This window comes from Diadema setosum, chromosome 18 (genome assembly GCF_964275005.1).
Source record: "Diadema setosum chromosome 18, eeDiaSeto1, whole genome shotgun sequence".
Taxonomy (NCBI): Eukaryota; Metazoa; Echinodermata; class Echinoidea; order Diadematoida; family Diadematidae; genus Diadema; species Diadema setosum.
Genome location: NC_092702.1, coordinates 18,195,210 through 18,216,661, shown reverse-complemented (window position 1 = coordinate 18,216,661; position 21,452 = coordinate 18,195,210). Strand labels below are relative to the sequence as shown.

General features: G+C 38.3%; 1 protein-coding gene across 1 annotated transcript in view; it reads right to left on the bottom strand.

Annotated features, from left to right (window-relative positions):
• Window positions 1-21,452, bottom strand: part of LOC140241376 (cilia- and flagella-associated protein 46-like) — a 94,473-nt gene that overhangs the window by 70,980 nt on the left and 2,041 nt on the right. The window contains exons 2-9 of the mRNA XM_072321106.1: window positions 12,006-12,139; window positions 11,251-11,382; window positions 10,573-10,637; window positions 9,816-10,104; window positions 8,987-9,081; window positions 8,184-8,336; window positions 4,201-4,311; window positions 462-521 (exon numbers count right to left, since the gene is read on the bottom strand). Coding sequence (XP_072177207.1) covers window positions 462-521; window positions 4,201-4,311; window positions 8,184-8,336; window positions 8,987-9,081; window positions 9,816-10,104; window positions 10,573-10,637; window positions 11,251-11,382; window positions 12,006-12,139 — 1,039 coding nt within the window. The remainder of the gene's footprint in view (window positions 1-461; window positions 522-4,200; window positions 4,312-8,183; window positions 8,337-8,986; window positions 9,082-9,815; window positions 10,105-10,572; window positions 10,638-11,250; window positions 11,383-12,005; window positions 12,140-21,452) is intronic.

The following is a 21,452-nucleotide window of genomic DNA, read 5'->3' as shown; positions in this document are numbered from 1 at the left end:
AGGACACAAACTATGAGTTTAGCCTCAATGCATAATTCCAGTGTGTGCAGAGACGTACACAGCAATGAGCTGGAAGCAACTCAGGCACTGATGGGCTAGCTGGGCAAACACTACTCCAGGCAAGCTCATGCATAGAGGAATGCTCCATTGACGCGACTTGGGGAAACTAATGCTTTAATAAATGGTAGAAGAGAGTGCACTGGAAACATCTGAAACAGTCATTAGAATCCAATGAGCAGGACAAACTGTAAGTAGGTACAACACAGCTTTAGAATCAGGATATGAGCGTGAGATAGAAGAGATTTAGACCCCAAATCCATCTCAGGTAATGACCGGTACCTGGTATTTAAAGCGGGCCGGTGTGATGCCCAAAAACTGCCCATAACGCAAATCACACACACTCTGGGAGGAGAAAGAGTTATCTTATCGCCTAGCGCAGATCAGGACTCAAGCGGACTTACTTTTTATCTCTAGCCACAGGGCCCACAGGTGCAGCTTTCCATTTGGACACCAAAGACTTGCTGCATGACAGCATGCATTGCCATGAAGCATTGGGAGGGGTAGAGGGTATGGGGATAGGGTAAGTGGATTGGAGGAATTTGTCAAGGGGGTTGGTTGGGATTTGGGGATGGGGGTAAAGTACAGGAACAAGAAGCATGCAAAATGTTAAAATGCGTATTTATATTGCTCAGATTATGAATATATAGCAATTTGACTGGTATCAAATCAAGCAGAAATTAAAATGTGAAGGAGATAAAGATGAAGGAGAAAAGTGTTGCTTCATGCAAAGGAGAAAATTTAAAGAGAATTTGCAAAGGATGATAGACTGTCACTGCTAAAAATAACTCATTGCTTTTTATAATCTTCTCTGGGTCATTTAAAACTGTATCCTTTAATTGGGCATTTGGTACCACACAAAATGAATACAAGCAGATAATGAGAAAAAGATAATAAATGGCAAATAAATATTTCCTATCCATTCCTTCTTTAATGAATCTGCTTATTTCATTCAGAAAATATATGCTTTGCACATTAATTTCTATAATCTTCTCTGGGTCATTTAAAACTTTATCCTAGTCAACTGCACATTTGGTATGACACAAAATTAAGAAAATAAACAGCAAATAAATATTTCCTATCCATTCCTTCTTTAACATACAATATAGGCTTATTTCATTCCATTACATCAGTTTAAAAAAAAAAGTACAGATGAATAGATTTGCACATTTGTTTGTGTGCTCGTTTTTAAAGAAAGAAGTGCAATAAAAATGATAAGTGGCAAAACTGTGTGTTGTGTCAGCTGGTATGTGTGGGTGCATCATTGAATGAATCATTAGAGATAAGTGTATGTTGCTTCTGAGCAATCCAGGAAATCCCTAGATGGGAGTGATTTCATTTCATACAGTGCACATTTCACAGTAACAATGGCTTGTCTCAGCTTTCATTTGATACATATGCAGTACCAACATTGACTGATATAATACATATCGTCACTGGGGCGACAAGACCTCGTATCTACAGATTGTACAAAATGTCAAATGTTCAGGAGCAAAAAAAAAAAAAAAAAAAAAAATGGCAGCCAAAGCACTATATCAAATGGGAGAATCTTTCCTTTGACATGCCTTGGTAGATTCATATTTGGGGTAAGACAGCTAAGATTTGGACAACTAGGACATCACTCAAGTGATTATCTGACCGTTTATCCAAAAAAGTCATTTTCACCAAAATTTCAGATACGAGGTCTTGTCGCCAGCCCCAGCGACGATATATATATTCCATGCCGAGTAAATGGACAATAGGGTAGTCTCTATCCAGATGGTATTATGAATCATTATTTCAATGAAATCACCCTTAACTTTGTTGTGGAATATCTTCAGGTGAAAAATTATTTACATAGACCTATACAGCACACTATTACAATGGTTTAATGGTGGTAGTTGCCAACCTGGATCACTGCCTCTCTATCCAGATTATCAAACATGAGAAGGCACTTACAAAAATGTGTAACCATAAAATCAAACAAACAAAAAATATCTTTTTTGGGGGAAAAAATCCTATTCAAACCATATTTTCCCTGGAAGAAAAACAACAGAAGAAAAGAAAAACTGGTTGCAAGTCTGCTATCTAATTGGCAATTCCATCACAATCAGATTTAATACCCTTCCAGTATGATAATCATGACACCTAAAATGTCCATAGTGCCCACATCATACAAATAATTATAAAGCTACAAAACACTGATCACTGAAAAAGTCAAGTGGAACATCAAAAGCTATAAAAATGTATATTCTACAAATTTGCTGGTCAAGATTAGTCTAGGAAAAACCCCATCTACTCTATGACTAGTGAATTCTAAATAGTGACCCTCACTGCATGAAAATGGATATAAGTCTGAATCTACGGCTCCACAAAACAATGCAGTCTCTATATGCATAGTTGTTCTTCGTCACTACACAAAAAACTCTGCTACTCAGCACTACAAAGGAAGAATTGCTACCTCTACAAGCAAACCTCTCTCAGAATTCTTAAATTAAATTTCTTAAATTTAATTCTTAAAACACACACTTGGCAAACTTTTCTATACAATCAATGATATTTAGTCAAAAATAGCAAATACTATGATTTAGACTATTTGAAATGAAATCAGGATGACATATTTTGGCTTTATCAGAGATGATTTCTGTCAAAGACTTTGTCTAGTTACTAGCAAAATGGACAGAAAGTCGGTCACAAGGACTTAAAGGCAGCACTTCACTTTCCCTCTACAAGACAGAAACCGACACGGGCTACAAACAGAAAGTCTACTATCATGCTACGTACACCCTAGAGCTGAACCTACATCTATGCAACAAGAGCTCTAGACTACCTAACTATCACTGAAACAGACTAACTCATGATCAAAAACACACAAGCCTCGACACTTACATTTCACCAGAATCCGCCTGGGATCTTCTCAGAATGGAATGGAAAAAAAAAGTTAGGCAAGCATGAGATGAAAATGGTATTAGAGTGGCGGCATGAATATGATTATTAAAATGAAAAAAAAAAAAAATATTAGTATACCATGGTCAACCACAAGCAAACCTTTAAAAAGAATGGCAGAGCAGCGACAAAAAATGGAGCATGCACAGCATCAATTGCAATGAACTGAAGGATTTTCATAGAGCCTACAAGAACATCTGCACTGAGGATATGCATTTTAATAATTCATAGCAGTTTATGATCTTTGGCATTGGGACTCATATATAGCCTCCCTACAAGCACAGGCAAAGAGACAGAGCGAGATGTGAAAACTGAGATGTATGTGTATTTCACATGTTTGATTGATGATACAGTTACTGCATTGAGACAAAAATCCTTCTTTGCGCAAATGTTCTTTGCGTGCTAAGTTACACTTCCATTAAATTCCTAATATATTTGTGTGACATCTTTAGCAACTAAATAATCATCTAAGAGTCAACTTGATGTTAACACAACAATTCTATGGATCCTTGATCCTAGGGACAAAAAGAATATTGAAAAGTTTGAAAACTCAAATATCTTTGCAGCAAATGCATAATTTCCTGAGATTTACAACAAGAAAACTATAATACACAATGAGAGAATTTATGAAGACTGATTAATCAGCCCTGTCAAAAATCATGCTCTGTAATTAGTTAACACTTTTATTAACTTTTCAGACCCCATACGCACTTGAAAACACAGCAAAAATATAGCATGCCAAACTTTGATCATGTGTTCCTTAACATGATGTAGGTAACAAAACTTGTTTCTTTAGTGTCAAGGAAATCTTCATTAATTGCGAGGGAAAAGCACAATGTGCATTGATGTGTCTCATCAGATCATATCCACAAGCAGGAATAGACTTCTTAGCAGCATTGCAATTTGGAAACATCATCAGTCACTTTGTATCTCAATGATGGATTTTTATATTTTGGTCAACAAACAAAACAAAATCGAGTTTGATGCAAAATTAAATCGGCATATTGAAGAAAAAGGGGAAGAAAAAATGCAATCAAAGTGCACACAAGTGACGGTTCATAAAAGACATGCATGTGAGTGGTGTCAGCAATGTTGTGGCGGGGGAGGAAAAGGGGCGGGGGGAAACGGAGGCGGGCGTTAATTCTGGATGAGGCGTGTGATTGTGAGGTGGAAGAGAGTCATAGTGTTTTGTTCCTCTACGACACGCAAACAACTTACACCTCGCTGGCAGTGGAAGCCAGGCGGAATACAGAGCTTATGGAGGGGGAACTTGCCCCCTCCTCCCTCCCATCAACCGCCCCCTGGCTGCTGGGAGCGGTGGGTTTGCTCCTAGGGTGGGGCAGAATATATACAGGCAAGTGCGTTGATATACAGGTTAGAAGAAATGTTCAGTTTATTATACTGTGAAACCAGAAATGTATGCGTGCATTAAACTTTTGCCAATTTCACGAGCCAAGATTTGCGAAATATAAAATGCATGCCCCAATTTTTATTTTCTACACAATGCACTGAATGCCAGTGGTAACTCTTGAAAATTTTATAATGCCAAAAAAAAAAAGGTCGTCGAGTCCAATTCACAAAAGTTTCATGCCGTGTTTCTGGTTTTCCAGTATACTGTCATCGCTGTATGCACCAGCACAGCAACGATGGCAGATTTGGAAGCAGTTCTAAATAATTGCTAAATGCTGGCATACTTTGGGCACCCATCTTATTTTACTGGCATCTTAGAGTCTGTGGTTAATATTTCAAGCACTGATATACATTTATGACTATTTAAATTTTGGTGAATACATTAGTATGATGGCATTAATATAGCCAAGGCTGGAAAGGGGGAAAGTTGTTGTTAGCAGGTATTTTGCTATATTTCAAGTAAAGCAATGTGTGAATGTCTTCGGCAGGGCTCATTTACTTACTCCCTTATACCATGACTAATCTTAAATTAAAACTGTCAAGGTTACATGAAATAACACACTGAAATATGTGATGTATATACAGTCAAACTCGGATACCTCGACGTCGGATAAGCCAAATATCACTTACCTCGGGGGCAAAGTGAAAGTCCCGATTGTTCCTATGGAGTTTCCGTGTATCAAAATTTGCGTAGCTCGAAAAAGATAACTCGAAGTTCGGTTACCTCGTTAACCCCTGTGTTCTGATTTTTTATTGTGATAGTCATACCGTGCGCGTAGATTTCTTAACCATCGTGGCGCACCTGCTTACGTGTTGAGAGTTATATCTTTGGCATTAATCATGCTCCACTGTCAAAACATCTAATTCATTCAATCTCCTGCATAGTGCCTTTTTTTTTAAACTTTTTTTTTTTTGCCTTTCACGAAGTTTGTTTCATTTATTCTTCCCGGAGAACGCAAGCACTGAAACTGTTTTTTTTTTCCAGCAATGCGATTATGAAAATAGTGTGGTATATGATCTGGAAGTATAGGCTGAGCATATTAAATGAAGAATAGAATAGACAGGGCTCCACACTAACTTTTATCGGGCCACCAATATCATTGATTTTATTTTTTGGTGGTCGAAAGTAAAACCTGGTGACACACACAAAAAAAATCAAGAAAAACATTAGAAAAACTAAATCGGTCCTACTATACATAGAAAAATTAATATTAAACATTATTGAAGTGATACAGATGCTCATGTCTAAAACAAATGAATAGAAAATTCAATCATCTTATTCTGTGTTTTAAGATTTGGCAAATTGGCGTAGAGATTATTATAAAAGTTGACGCATATATTTAGGAGGTCAAAACTTCCGTTTGAAATGAGAAAATGGGAGCATTTGCTGACATTTGTTAGCATCCGACATTTGTTTTAGCATTGTAAAAAGCTGGAATTTACCGTTATTCATTTTTAAATGTAAAAGCAAACAACCAACATTCATTTTAGAATCTTACGGAGCTGAATGCTGTCCTAATCCATTTCCAAACGTGAAAGCAAACATCCGCTATTTGTTTTAGCATCTAACTGAGCGGATTAATACCGTTAATCATTTCCAAATGTAAAAGCAACAATCTGTTATTTATTTTTGCATCGTACGGAGCAGAATATTACCATTATTCATTTCAAACATCCGAAATTTATTTTATTATCGTACGGAGCCGAATGTTACTGCTGTCCACTTCCGAAAGTGAAATGAATCATCTGACAATTATTTTATCATCGCAGGGAGCCGAATGTTACTGTTTTTCATTTTTGAACGTCAAGGCAGACATCAGACATTTATCTTACCATCAAACGTAGCTGAATGTTACTGATATTCATTTCGAAATGTAATAGCAAATATCCAATACTTTTTTAGCATCGTATGGGGCAGAATATTACTGCTATTCACTTCCAAACATGCCAAACGTAAAAGCAATCATTCGACATGTATTTTAGCATCCTCCAGAGCTGAATGTTATTGACATTTACTTTCGAACGTAAAAGCACACATCCGGCATTTATTTTATCATCGTACGGAGTTGAATATTATTGTTATTCATTTCAGAACATCAAAGCAAACATTCGACATTTATTTTAGCATCTTCCAGAGCTAAATGTTATTGCAATTTACTTTCGAACGTAAAAGTGAACATCCAGCATTTATTTTATCATCGTAAGGAGTTTAATATTATTGTTACTCATTTCCGAACGTCAAAGCAAACATCAAACATTAATTTTACCATTGAAAGCAGCTGAATGTTACTGTTATTCATTTCGAAATTTAAAAGCAAGCATTCGACAGTTATTTTAGCATCGTATGGAGCAGAATATTACTGCTATTCACTTCCGAACATAAAAGCGATCATCTGACATCTATTTTAGCATCTTCCGGAGCCGACTGTTATTGCTATGTATAAGGAAACATCCGACATTTATTTAACCATCGTACGGAGTTGAATTTTATTGTTTTTCTTTTCTGAACGTCAAAGCCAATATTCGACATTTATTTCAGCGGCTTCCAGAGCCGAATGTTATCCTTATTCATTTCCGAACGCAAAATCAAATATCTGACATTAGTTTTAGCACCATACAAATCTGAGTCTTATCGTTATTCATTTCCAAAAGTATGAGCAAACATCCGACATTTGTTTTAGTATCATACCGAGTCGAATATTACCGTTATTCATTTCCACAATTAAAAGCAAACATCTGACATTTATTTTAGCATCTTACGGAGCCCATTGTTACCACTGTTCATTTTCAAAAGTAAAGGCAAAAATCCGACTTTTTTTCTTTTTTTTTGGCGGCGCGATCGGGCCACCTAAATCTTTATTTCTGAAATTTTGATTTCAATTCCGATTTTCATTCAATTCATTCATATAAAAGTCGATTCAATTCCAATTGACAAGCATGCAAACAATCAGTAGGCACTATAACAGATACCATGTTGAACATCGATAAACGTTGAACATCGATAAACGTCGGATAAGTCGAAGAAAATTTGACGTATGCGTACCTCGAAATTCGCGTACGTCGAACCATTTTCTTCAGTCCCGACGAATTCGAGGTATCCGAGATTGACTGTATGTTTCTTTTTTATCTGCTCTAAAGCAATGACTTTGCCTGGCCTCATTCTTACACAAGAGTACTGTCCGATTATTTATAGCAAAGATTATATGGTTTGAAACTTCAAACATTGTGCATAATGAATCAGTGAAGGCAGAGCCCAATACAAGGGCAGATTGCCTTTAATCATTGGTGAGGGTTATGATTCTAAAAGTAAATGTAGAGTCTTTCTGTTTCCTACAATCAAGATTTTTTCAAGAAAAAAAAACACTTCAAGAAAGAGAAGAAAGAGCCTTTATTGAATATGACATCACATCACGACAGATACATGAAGATGTGTATACAAAAAAAAAAGCATCTAGGATTGTCCAGCTGTCAGCTTTCTTTTATGCTGATTTTCTGCATGTTATGCGCACTTGCACACAACCCCCACGCATACTCACAAAGCTGTAAAACATTCAAGCATACACTAACATTGCAGATTCCCACAACATTTCTTGTTGGTCTTTCCTCCAACACACCTGTAAAATAATTTGATCTTACAACAGTTTCTTTTTCGCCACAGCAAGCACACCTCAACTTATCATGATGTTTCCATTCTTTCATACAGCAGCTTGAGTTCACACACATTTGCCATCAAATATTGTTTGTTTGTTTGGTTTTTTTTTTAAAGATCTTAATGATGGAAAACATCTTACTTCTCTTCCGGCTGGGAGGGCGTGGCAGTCTTGCGCCCACTGGCCACGCTCATGGAGCTTGAGGACCGGGAGAAGTCTTCATCGTGCACAATATTCTTCAGAATTCTTTCCAGGTGGGGGGCAGGCTCGGTGACCTCTCCCTGCTCACATGCGCTGTGTTGGATATTGGAAATAGATATGCAAAATGCACTACCTAATCTCATTTGAATTTGTGGCTGTAAGCCAATAAAAGCCAATAATGAGGTTTTGTGGGAACATGTGAAGCATTATAATTCCATGACTTTCATATTTTACACCCTAATGAAAAATGAACTTCATCAGTCATTTCCATTTTTTTTAAATTGCTACTTTGTTCATTAAAAGTCAACTGGAACACAGAGCTGATGAGCAATCAGCACTTACGTAATATTCTTTTGTAACATGGTGATGCTTATACTGTATACGTCAAATATTTTGCGTGGTTTTTATTTTCGCGAATTTCGCGAGTCAGCTGCTATTCGCGAAATTAAAGACACGCGAAAATACTGACGCTAATGCCGATATGAATGTGACGTACACGTGTACATTCAGTACAGGACTCCACGATCACGAATTTAACCACTCGCGAAATTGTCGGGAAGTCCCGATTTGCGAAAATTTAGACTCGCGAAATTTATGGCATATACTGTATGTAATGTGGCATTCTCTAACAAAAGCTGATTGAAGATAAGATGAAATAGGAAAGGATGAATTCTTTCACATGGTGACTCCTGGCTGTGAATGTAAGACATGGCCCAACTTTGATGGCCAATCCCTATACTCACACTCTCAGTCGCATGAGCTTGAAGTAGACAGAGAGCTCTCCGCTGGGTTTCAGATCCTTGGCCAATTTGTTCATGTCCACAAGCTGGTGACGAACCTGGCAACAATTCAAAAACATAGAAACACTTTGCCCCGTTTTTGTTCGTGGAAGGTATGTTTATTCCTCTATATACGATGGTATGATTGTGGTATATATGCACTGCAACCAACAATGCAACAATGCAGTTGTGCCTGATGAACTAACAATTATGACTTTCAAAAAGCACTGACTCACATCATTCATTCAAGTTGGCAAAACAATGACCTGTTCAAGAGCTGGGGGGAAAAAAACAACAACTCTAGACTCACAATTTTGGCACAAAGCCTCATTTACACACACTTCACAAGTGAAAAAGTACCTCACCCATATTCAAATTTAAGCAGCATTTTTAGGTCATGTACCTGTGGCGTGAGTTTGGTGGTCATAGCTCAAAGCTGTGGAAAGTATTTGAGAATACACCAAACTGTTGACGATGCTGACGACAACAGAAAAGTGATGCCTATGTCTTGCTTCGGCTATGCAGACGAGACAATAAAATTGTTGCGCTGCTAAAAATACATCCTCCCAATAAGATTTTCACTCAAAGTACCACAGATTTTGTAGAAGATTGACCAATTTTCATGGGTAAATGGTTTGAATTTCCATCATATGACAGAATAAACATACTTGCTATATGCCTGTGCTCTGTGTCTGAGAGACTGCACATGCAATATTTGTACAGGAGTTCTTCTTAAATTCCATCTGGAGTGCGCTTCTAAATGTTATTGTATGTTTTATCCCTGATCACAAACCTGGAGGGCGATGACCTGCTTGTACATGAGGGGGACGTGGGTCTTGGTGAACTCGGACGTCGCCTTGCTGACCTCAGCCGCCTCCTTGGTGCGACCAGCGTCGACGTGACACTCGATAAGGGCCAGCATGAGCTGGGCCCGCCACTCGTAGTCCTTGTCCTCGATGTCATCCAGAGCCTTGACCACGTGGTGGAGGCTGACCGACAGGAACTGGCGGAAGTTTGGCTTCAGGAAGGGTCGGCAAAACTGCCAGTACAGCACAGAGGCGTTGTACACGAGGAAGTGATACCTATGACACACACACAAGGAAAGAAGGCAAGAATGATTTCAGCTCCAAGAGGAGAGCTTTGCTGCAAGTGATTAAATCTAATCTTTTCAGGTCTTGCTTTACCCTCATTAGAAGACAATAATGAACAAAGTGTATTATTTTATTTCTACATGTTTTATAAGCATTTCTTATGATTACGAATTCGAAAAATTCTTTGACACCATTTTTTGTACTTTGACATTATTTTTCTCCCATTTGATAGCAAAATAAACATAGCTCTTCTGAAGCCCAGTATACACACAGCTATTCTCGATGTGAAGAAAGATAGATGAACAATAAAATGAAATACAGTAGCACTAATATTACTCTAAAGATTGATTTCATTGGTCCAATAATATAATAGGGTCTGTGTTTCACACTATGACATGAGTTAAGAATACAATACTGCTTCATTTCACAGCACTTGGCAACCTTTTGACATTGTCTTACCTTGTGTTCTCCTTGGCAAAGTTGATAGCCTTCAGTATGTACACCACTGCCTTTTCTAATTGTGCCTGTTAATGGAAATATGATATGAAGTTATCAAGGCTACTGAATAATCGATCAACTTAACGTTTCTAAACATGACTTCTACCTACCTCTCATCCCCTGCACTGCAGCATGCCTGCAAGCAGCTCCTAGTCATTTATTTTTCTTTACATTTCTATAACTATTGTCATAATGTTTGTCCACCATTTTGCTTAATATCAGCAAGCAGTGTTACACATGTTCATAAAGTCAGCTAACAGAGCATGCTGACGCTTCTTTTCGGCATCTTTCTTCATAATCCTTTTTCCACTTCCCTGCTTCTGTCATGGTACTGCTTTTTATATTTAGAATGCAAATGTACCTGGTACTCAATATCTATGCACTTCCCTACATTCTATGGTTTGTAACATACAGCAGCTATTGCAAGCAGTGGGAGCTGTTTAAAATAGAAATAATGATGATAATAATAATAACAATAACAATAATATTAATAATAAAAATAATGATGATAATAATAATAATCATAATCATCATCATCACATCATCACAATAATAATAATTATAATAATAATAACGATGTCCTGAGAATCACAAGTAATACCACAGTAATCATGAGTGAAACACATTATGAACGCTTACAGAATCATTGGCCGATGTTGGGGCCAGTAGCTGAGCCTGACAGAGATAGGCTCTGCAGAGAAACTGGTTTGCCGGTGGAGTCTTCATGAAGAACATCTTCAGACTCTCCTTGGTAATGTGAGGAAGGCCATTCTATGTGACAATGGAGAATAAAAGTAAAGGTATATAACAAATATCTATTTGTTTTGGGGTTGGGTGGGCTGGGTGGATGATCTATTATGAGAGTGGAAACTTTTCCAGTATTGATTTTCACTTTGGGCCAATTTCAGTGAACCCCACTTGTTTAGAATCTTGTGGACGAAAAATATTTCTGATCATATACCAACATCTCAACAGAGGGAAAGAGAGAAAAACAAACAAACAAACAAACAATGCATTTTGTTCACACTCTCAGAAGTGTGAGTAATCAGTGAAAGTACCACTTACAGTATTGTAATTTTATCTATCTATTGCAACAGAACCCTGGTCAATCCAACTGTGCAATGAATGACATTATTCCTGCACAAGACTGTATAAATCGACTACTGGATTGCATTTCTTTTTCTTACTTTGGCCACAGTGTCTTAATTCAGATTTATAAACAGATACACAAGCATTTAGTGAGTACAGTATCAGTATGTACACCGAAAGTGATATTTCTTGTAAAAAAAAAAAAAAAAAAAACCACAGTCTTCCATACCATGTTTAAGGTTGACATTTTGATTTCTTAACCACCAGGAATCAAAAACAGGCTAAGGAAAAGAAAACACATTTACCTGAAGAGCAAGTTCTGCGCACAGGACATAAAGATCCTGGTTGAATGGCAGGGGTCCATCAGGATTGGGCTTTGCCTCAGCAGCACTTTTGAGCAGATCATAGGCTTGGTGCAAGAACGAGCCATCTCCTTGGACTGTGCAAAAAAGACAAAAAAAAAAAAAATATGTAGCGGAACAAGTTGAGCATACTCCTTGAAGGAACACTGACTTGAAAACTGACTGCAACGTCGCAACATTCCAAATCGATATACATTTGGATGTGAAGAATTAAGAGGTTTTGATATCACCAAAACACATTCATTTCCCCATTAAGTCTCCTTATCACAGAGCAACTGGATGTGAACTTGTATGTTCAGTTCTATGAGATGCTCAGCTAGAATGGGGGAGATGCTCGGCTAGAATGGGGACAATGTCTGCAGTTTTGAAGCAAACACCACTTGAAAAAAAGTGCTAAAAAAGATATGAATACACTTAGTGCACATACATAAAAAATGTAGATCTACAAAATGTATATCTAGTAGATAGAAGTCTATGCCAGCTCACTATGATTCATATTTATCTGTGTCAGAAAAAAAGAACAACAACTCAACAAAAACCTGTGTCTGTGAATCTACAAGCTACATCTCGGGTCTACTGTTTTTTCTATGTGTGTTGAAAATATGCATGCCCAACACATGCTTATGCAACATACTTTGCCAAACTCTGTTTGTGTAAGAAAATGTGAAACATACACTGTAGATCATCCTAGAATCTAGATCTACCATAAAGTGTTAAAATTTCACACTTTCTAGGTACACTGTAGATGGGAATTATTTTCGAAGTTAGCGTTAGATGTGTCTACTCACTACACCAGTCCAGGAAACCCACTCATGAGGCCTGCTCCCCCATACGAGCACCCCTCTGCCTCATGAGGCCTGCGGAGAGCCTCATGAAGCCCCCGGGGAGAGAGACTCATAAAGCTCCCTCTTCACTTTTCATTTATCTCACATCTGACATATAAATTGTCACAACTTTGCGCATTGATTTTTTGTTACACACACATGTCCACTATCCATGATGAAAAGAAGAAAAAATTCTGTCTGTTCTTTTTTTTTACAAAAATTGAGTTTTAATCAACCGATGTACAGCCACCCATCGAAACACAGACGCTAGCGGGTTCGCTCAATGCAAGGCTGCCGCACCTAGCGGCCTGATCCAACTAAATATTTTCGGTGCTTTTTTCTGCGGCTCTCACCTCTCTATGCACGAATCAGTCCCATGAAGCTGAAGTCTGACATAATTTTACAAAGACTCATAACAAGAAAAATAAAATCAGAACTAACCTGATCTTGTGCATATATATTCTAAATCACTATTCCACACCGACAGAGAAGGTGGGTACTCGAATTTGTCAGCAAACTGATCACTTTGTAGGTATTATGGGTTCACAATCTTCGTGAATTCCGATGTCCACAGACTTTTGGCGCTTTGCCCCATCCAGCACGGACGGCGCACAAGCTGCGAGATTTTCAGAGCGACCTTACGCACGCACAGGAGTATATAGTTTGTATGCAAAACAATGCAGTTTGACCACGCATGTGTAATGTACTCTCCTACTGGTTTTTATGGTAAGTTTTACAACACTGAAAAAAGAAAGGGGAAAATGTGCCCATTTTTTTTTTAAACAAGGCACATATTGAAACAGAAAGATCTCTGTTATATCTCTAAGTAGCCCGACCAGACACTGTTTACGCTATGCGAAAACAGCGTCTGACGAGCACGGCATGCAGCCTCGAAGTGAGGAACCTCAATTGACAACACAACGGTGTACGGTGTGGACATGCTGTTATTGCTGGATATGATGATCAATTTCGGTAAGTTTCATTACGTACATTTGAATACTGATAGCATCAGATGTAGAGTAAATATTGAAGAGTATACTCGATGAGTTTGAGGTGACAAAAATGATCGTAAGTATCAAAAGTTAAAGCTATCGTGATACGATTACGTCGCTCTCCTAGTGGTTGGTGGTCGCGCTCGTACAGCCCTGTCGCGACGTACCATGTACAGCGACTGGGCTGTGTATAGTTAATCTCTAAGATGTCTTTTTCAGTAGGAGAATATTCACATTATTGCTTTGATGAAATGGGGTACGAATACAACATCCACAAGGAAAACAAGTCATGAAAGAGTTTTATCTGTGCATTTTCTCTCCAGAACACATTCCACGGTTTGGATTTATTATCAAAATATCTCTCAATCGTATACATTTCTTGCAAACTGCTTTGATAAGAATTCGTATCAGTTATGAATACATTGTCAGCGACGGAAAAGGGAAAGATTTCAGTCTACGCATTTTCTTGCCAAAACACAATCCATTGCTTAGATTTATTATCAAAATATCTCTCAATCATACATTTCTCGCAACCCGCTTTGATAAGAATTCGTATCGGTTATGACGACATTGTCCACAACGGAAATAGGAAAGATTTCTGTCTACGCATTTTCTCGCCAGAACACATTCCATAGCTCGGATTTATTATCAAATTATCTCTCAATCATATATAGTAGCCCTACTACATATCGACCACCCTTATTGAAACCGACCGCGTATAATTCGCGCACTGAACACTTACTTAGTACGCACTTCTCTGCGCGCAAAGCACATAAAAATGGATTGGCTTTGAATGTAGATTAGGATGGTGTGGGAAAACGCGATAATTCACTGTTCATTAATGGTTTTAATCAAGGACAAAATTTCGAATGAATATTTTCACCGAATCGTAATGACAGCACAATGTAATGTCTATGGAAGTTTCTAAAAGGCTTCTAAAAAGCTTCGTACAACACGGTGTTCAATACAACTCGGTTTGCGTGCATTGTCAATGCAAAATCAGCGGTCGATCCTAAAAACGCGATTTACCGCGGGGAGCTGAAACGAGGCCACGCAAGTTCGTCGGCGATATTTTTGCACTGAAACTTCGAATCGAAAAGGGAACAACGGCATTTGATAGAGCTGGATTTTCTCAATCACGTCGGTCAAGTTTTTTACGTGAATTTCAGTGTTAAATATTCTTATCAAGCAAATAAACATTAGGCGGTCAATTAGTAGTAGGTCCAACCCTACATTTCTTGCAAACCGCTTTGATAAGAATTTGTATCAGTTATGAATACATTGTCAACGACGGAAACAGGAAAGATTCCTGCATGTCTGCGCATTGAGAGATATTTTGATAATAGATAAAAGCCGTGGAATGTGTTCTGGAGGGAAAAACGCAGACAGAAATCTTTCCTATTTCCGATGTGGGCAATGTTAGTCATAAGCGATACAAATTCTTATCAACCCATCAAAGAGGTTTGGGAGAAATGTCCCAGTCATAACCAAAAATTTCGAATGAATATTTTCACCGAATCGTAATGTAATGTCTATGGAAGTTTCTAAAAAGCTTCGTACAACACGGTGTTCAATACAACTCGGTTTGCGTGCATTTAGGTCCAACCATACTTGCACTTCTATTCCACTTCAGTCCCATCCTACGCAAAATGTGTGCTGTCGTCAATGTTACAATTTAGGATCCGGGCTAACTCGGCCCACGGGACAACTCGTCCCACCCGTCGAGGGTGGGCCGAGTTGTCCCACCCGTTGGTATCGATAGTGATCGTGAGCGCTTGTCTGTGTTTGAGGTTATTTTGTCTTTGTGACGTCTTTTTTAACCGTAACTTTTATGGAATTCTGCTCAGTGGTTTCTGTAAAGAATATTTGCCAACTTTTGGGGGATACAACGACGTAAAAATGAAATTTCAGACGTTTTTATCGCGGTTCGCGATCCCCATAGGTTCACGTTCATTTCGCGCGGTGGGCTAACTCGGCCCAGCTAAGTTTTAGCTGTTGTTTTGTCAGTAAATCTCCGTAAAAATATCAATTTTATCATGTATGAAGGTGTATTCAGGGTTTCTTCAACTAATTTCATCTTCGAGGGAATTTAATTTTGCACATGTTTGGTGAAATGTTGGATATTTGTTCGCATGATTTCATCTTTGCCGTATCCGCACCGCACCGGTCTCGCCACCAGCAGCTCGCTCACGCATCACTGTGGCAGAGCTGAGCAGCGCCATGCCCATGCCCACTCTCGGCGAGGCACGGGGCGGCGCGGGGCACCCGCGCGAACGGCACAGAGGGAGCAGCCAGCCACTCCGTAAACGTCGCTACGGATACGGGCTGTGGTTGAAATTGGAGGAAAAGGCGTCATTTGCTGCACTTCCCAATTTTCTCGCGTGAGTACTAAATTCTATGCAGTAGTCAGTTGGCATTTTCCTATCCATTGTCTTGAACTTTGAGCTGAGAGCTAGAGAGGGAGCAACTTGTTTCAACTCAACTGTGTTTTGCTGCAACGTCGCGTGAATTGGGCTGAGCTGGTGTGCTACCGCCAGCCAATGCCAAGGTGAAAGGGCAAGGGTTTCTGCTAAAGGCTGGGCGGGCATATAGGGGGTTGCTTGACTTTTTTCTTATTTTTTTTTTTTTGTCTTTTATTTTTTTCTGATATTTTTTTTTCCAGGATGACTCAATATTCATATGTATTCCAACCTCATGCAGTTTGCAGTTGTCATTTTGCTGTTTTTCTGTCTATCCCCCAGCATCAGCGTTATTATTATTAATGATTGATACTGAATTTAAAAAAAAAAAACACACACACACACACACAACACACACATAAAATAACGATTTGGATGCATGCTGTATTATTGGCAATTATCACGTGACTCGGATGGCACTATTCGCTATGTTGGGACACTGCTCCTTAATTTACGAATATGTAGCATTTGTGAAATAATACGAGTTTTAATATGTGAAAATGTCACTTTTTTTGTGTCTGAAATGATTTACTAGTACTATGGTGAAGTCTGTTTTCAAAGTGATATTTATTCAATGTACTATAAAAACAGAAATACTGTTGTTACTGCTAATGATTGACAAATTGCCCTACACGTACATCGATATAAATGTTTATGTAAATATGATGATTTATAGAGATAATTATTACATCGATGTAGGGCAATTTGTCAATCACTTGCATTAAAAAACATCTCGACGGAAGAATTTCATGAATTTGAAGAAATACTGTTATACCAGTACTGAAATGAATGGAATATATAACCTTGTAACGAAAGCAGCAGATAAAGCAATAGATTACATTGTGATCGAAGTACATCTATGTAGCAACCTAACTTATCACTTTATCATTGAATTGTCATATAGACTGCACCTTGCTACTAACAATGAATACTATTGGCCCTGAAATTAATTTTACATTAGTACATGTATGTTCTTTCTTTCTGTTACGCCCAAGTACCAGGTATTACTTCTCTGGCAGGATAGACCAGTAAACTCTGTGGTATTGAATTGCATGCAGACTTGTGCAGGATGGATACTGCAAGTAGTAGTAGGGCCTGGTAGGGGAAAATATGACCAGGTAAGCTCTGAGATTGTAATGTAGTACTAGTTTTGGAACTACATTGCATTAAAGATCAAAAGTGGGATTTTTTTTTGTAACACCTATAACTTTCGACAAAGCGTAACATTTGCTAATATTTCACATTTTTTCTTACCTGCGCCTAAAATTGTATTATGTTGGCCTGCTATTATGTAGGCCCACGGTAAGACAGCAAACTTGAATTTGTTGAGCTTCTTGGCTATTTCATTCTTTTCAATCTCAGATCATTATATTTTGTTCAGTTTGTAATTGTATAATTGTATAGGTTCATAGGTTGACACACATTCTCATTGACCTGTATGCTGTTTCTTTTTATCGCCCTCATTCCTTTCCCATTCATGTGTTCATCCCTTTCACACCACACCTACTCTTTTGTTTAACATTCCATATTAAGTTCGGTAGTCCGAACTTAACTTCCCTTGTCCAGTCGGCCACTACATTGGGATGTTCGACAGTGACATAGAAAAAGAAGAAATAAGTTCTCACCTCAGCTTGTTGACACCTTCGTCCAGTTTATTTTCATTTGTAGTCATAGTGAGTTGGTTTTTTACATTGTAGTTGGTCTCTTCCATTCCTGTTACTCTCAATTTCAATTTCAATTTACATGTATTTTCATATTTCTCATGAAAATAGTACAGACAAAATAAAAATGTACAGTAGTCTGTCTCAGCATGAAGTCAAAGGTGAGTTTAGAATTGGGCTATGGTACTAGAAATATGATGGGGCCTATACATACCAGCAAGTTTGTTCAGCTGCAACTTATACATGGAGAATAAGCTCATCAGGAGTCACATTCCAATAGGGCTCCTACTGAGAACCAGACTGTGTGACCATGGTAACCGGCAAGCTGCCACGTACAAGAATTCTGAAATCAGGTACAATAATGAAGGACTTGTGGAATGTAACAGGCAGGCTGATCAATACCTGCATTCCTGGTTAGGATCCCTCCGGAGTAGAAGAATAGACAAGGAAGAAAAGCAACAAGTTTACTACCAGGTACCCGGTATGCACTTTCGTGCCGTAGCTGCTAATAAGTTGTTGCTTTAAGGCTGCGTTCACATAGAAGTATATACTATTCAGGTATTCGGGCTCGTTTTTCGAGGGCATGCGAATAGCTTGAATCGAACGATAGGATTTCCTCACACCGGTTCACATAGGAGGGCACTATTCGAAAGTACTGAATAGCTGCGAAAAGTATAGCAAAGTGGGAATCGAGCTTGTTCGATTTTCTTGCAGCGTATACCGTCTCTCGTTTATGAAATAATGACACTTTTGGTCTGGATTTGCCCTTTAGCAAAAATAAGCATGTAGACTGACATTCTGATGCAGTTTAGAAATTGTTAATAAGATTTGCTGGGATGTAGGAGGAAGAAATCCTCACTGCATGGGATGGTGAGTTGACGGTGCGGGTGATGGTGTACTCGGTGCCCGAATAGCGAATACTTCTATGTGAACGCAGCCTTAGGCTGCGTTCACATAGAAGTATTCGGTATACGGTATTCGCTATTCGCTATGCGCCGTCAAGTCGACCCAGTACACCATCACCTGCACCATCCGGATTTCTTCCTCGTACACAACCATCCCAGCAATCTTACTAAAAATTTCTAAACTGCATCAGAATGTCAGTCTACATGCTTATTTTTGCTAAAGGGCAAATTGAGACCAAAATCGTCATCATTTCATAAACGAGAAATGGTATACGCTGTTCGAAAATCGAACAAGCACGATTCCCACTATACTATTCTATGCTATTCGGCATTTTCGAATAGTGCCCTCTTATGTGAACCGGTGTTGGGAAATCCTGTCGTTCGATTCAAGCTATATTTGTGTGCCCTCGAAAACGAGCACCGTATACCCGAATAGTATACTCCTATGTGAACGCAGCCTAAGACTGTAAGAGTATGTTTGAAAGAAGGTGGTGCGGTGCAGCATGTTGGGAAGTTCATTCCAATAACTAGGCCCATGGTGAACATAATACACAATGGATTTTTTGTTTTGTTTTGTTTTATTTTATTGTTTTTTGCGTAAATTGTTTCGGGTACATGGAAGGTGATATGCATCCTTCTGACATGTTGGATATTGGTCCTATTAGTAAATTTAGATATGTTAAGTTTATGTAAATTATGTTTATGACTTGAAGCATGTAGGACTAATGTTTACATAGCTATCCATGTGCAAATTCATAGAGCAAAAATCAACAAAACACTGATGTATACCCGGTACCTCCAACTTCATAATAAATGGGATCTGGCTTCTACACTGTGTAGCTATGGAGTAAGTTCCTGTTGGTTTGTGGGGCTGTCTCTGGTGTGCTTTGGATATCCTTTCAGTCCCTTATATGTTTTGCAAAGTCTCCATGGCCATGCCTCAATCTTGTAAGCTGCTCTTTTTTTTAATCTTTACTGTAATTCTTATTTTGACTATTTGTAATCATTTTGATTTATGGTTATTTGTCTTATACTGTATTGCAATCAGTGGAAAACCAATAAATACAGATCAACAAGATCAACAAAACACCTAACAATGATGTCAGAGCATTAATGTGACCAGAAACTAATTTTTTGTGTAGCTTTGGTTTGTTGTTGTTGTTTTGTGTAGCTTTCCATATTTGTAGTTTACTTTTCAGACATACCTCTAATGAATTATCCACATTTAGTTTTCCACACAACCTAATTCTCTCCACTCACCTCCACACATACGTCCTCAAACTCTTTTGATCTGTTTCCATTCATGTTCAACTTCACCTTGTGATCACCTGTAGGCCCTACCTTTATTTTCCATCGGTTCCTTCGGTCCTCGGGTGAAACTACTTCCTCCTTTCGTTTTTGGTTGATTTGTCTATCTTATGATTTTAATATGTAAATTAACTACCCTGGAAAAAGTAAGTGGGTAGAATTAAGAAAGAGTCTACCACAGGAACTGACCGAGAACAGATCTGCTTTCTTCAGCCCCTACAGCTATAGTGAATATTCAGTTTTGAGAGGACATTGTCTAGTTTTGCGGAGTGACTGAGCATAATGTTGGACACCGAAATGAGTGTTACAATAATGCAACATTTCATGAAGTGTATCTGGATTGACATATGTACAATAATCTCATTTCCTGCGATGCACCTCACCTGGGGCAGAGTTCATCAATTGGCAACTATCTGGTTAACTACATGTATGTTTTACAGGTAGGTCAAGAGGTGAAAATCTAGAAGAAAGCAAACTATCGACTGAAGTAGGCCTATTAACTGAAGTAGGACTGAAGTCAGTGTCGTAATGGTTCCATGACATTTGCTCCTGCAACAATTGTTCACTTGAAATTCTGCATGCTAAACCAAACAAAAATTCTACGAAGGAGCATTACTCTAACCCTACTCCTATCACAATCCTAACCTTGATCCCAAGTCCTTGGAGAAAATGATACACCAGAGCAATTGTTACAAGGTCACAGGAACAAATGTTGTATTACCGTTATAACACACTTTAAAATGTGGTGGAATTGAATTCACATTTTATGAATGCACACTATTCACTGATGATGAAGTGTGATGACTCTAAAAAAAAAAATGATGTTTTTGTCACATATGTTTTTTAATCCATAGTACAGCGCTACTTGAGACTTTCTTTTTTATTAAAGATATCAAATTTGTCTACATTGAACATCAGTGTAGATATGCACACACTAGTTGTTCTATGTAAATATGAATTCGGAAAAAAAAAATACTGGTGTGCAATTCACATGAAGTATGCAGTGTTTCAAATCAAATCTCATTTGACACTTAACAAACACATTGATCACGCATAAGAAAAGAATGGGTTGATGGAAGAGTGAAAGAGAGACGGGGAAAGGAAGCGGAAATATTGTCAGTAGGCGATCTATAGAGCCAGACGAAGAATCATTAAAAAATACAGAACTTACAATGCAGTTGTGGAAAGAAAGCTTTGTACACAGGTGATACTTGGTAATGTGATAATTAAAAATGAAAGTA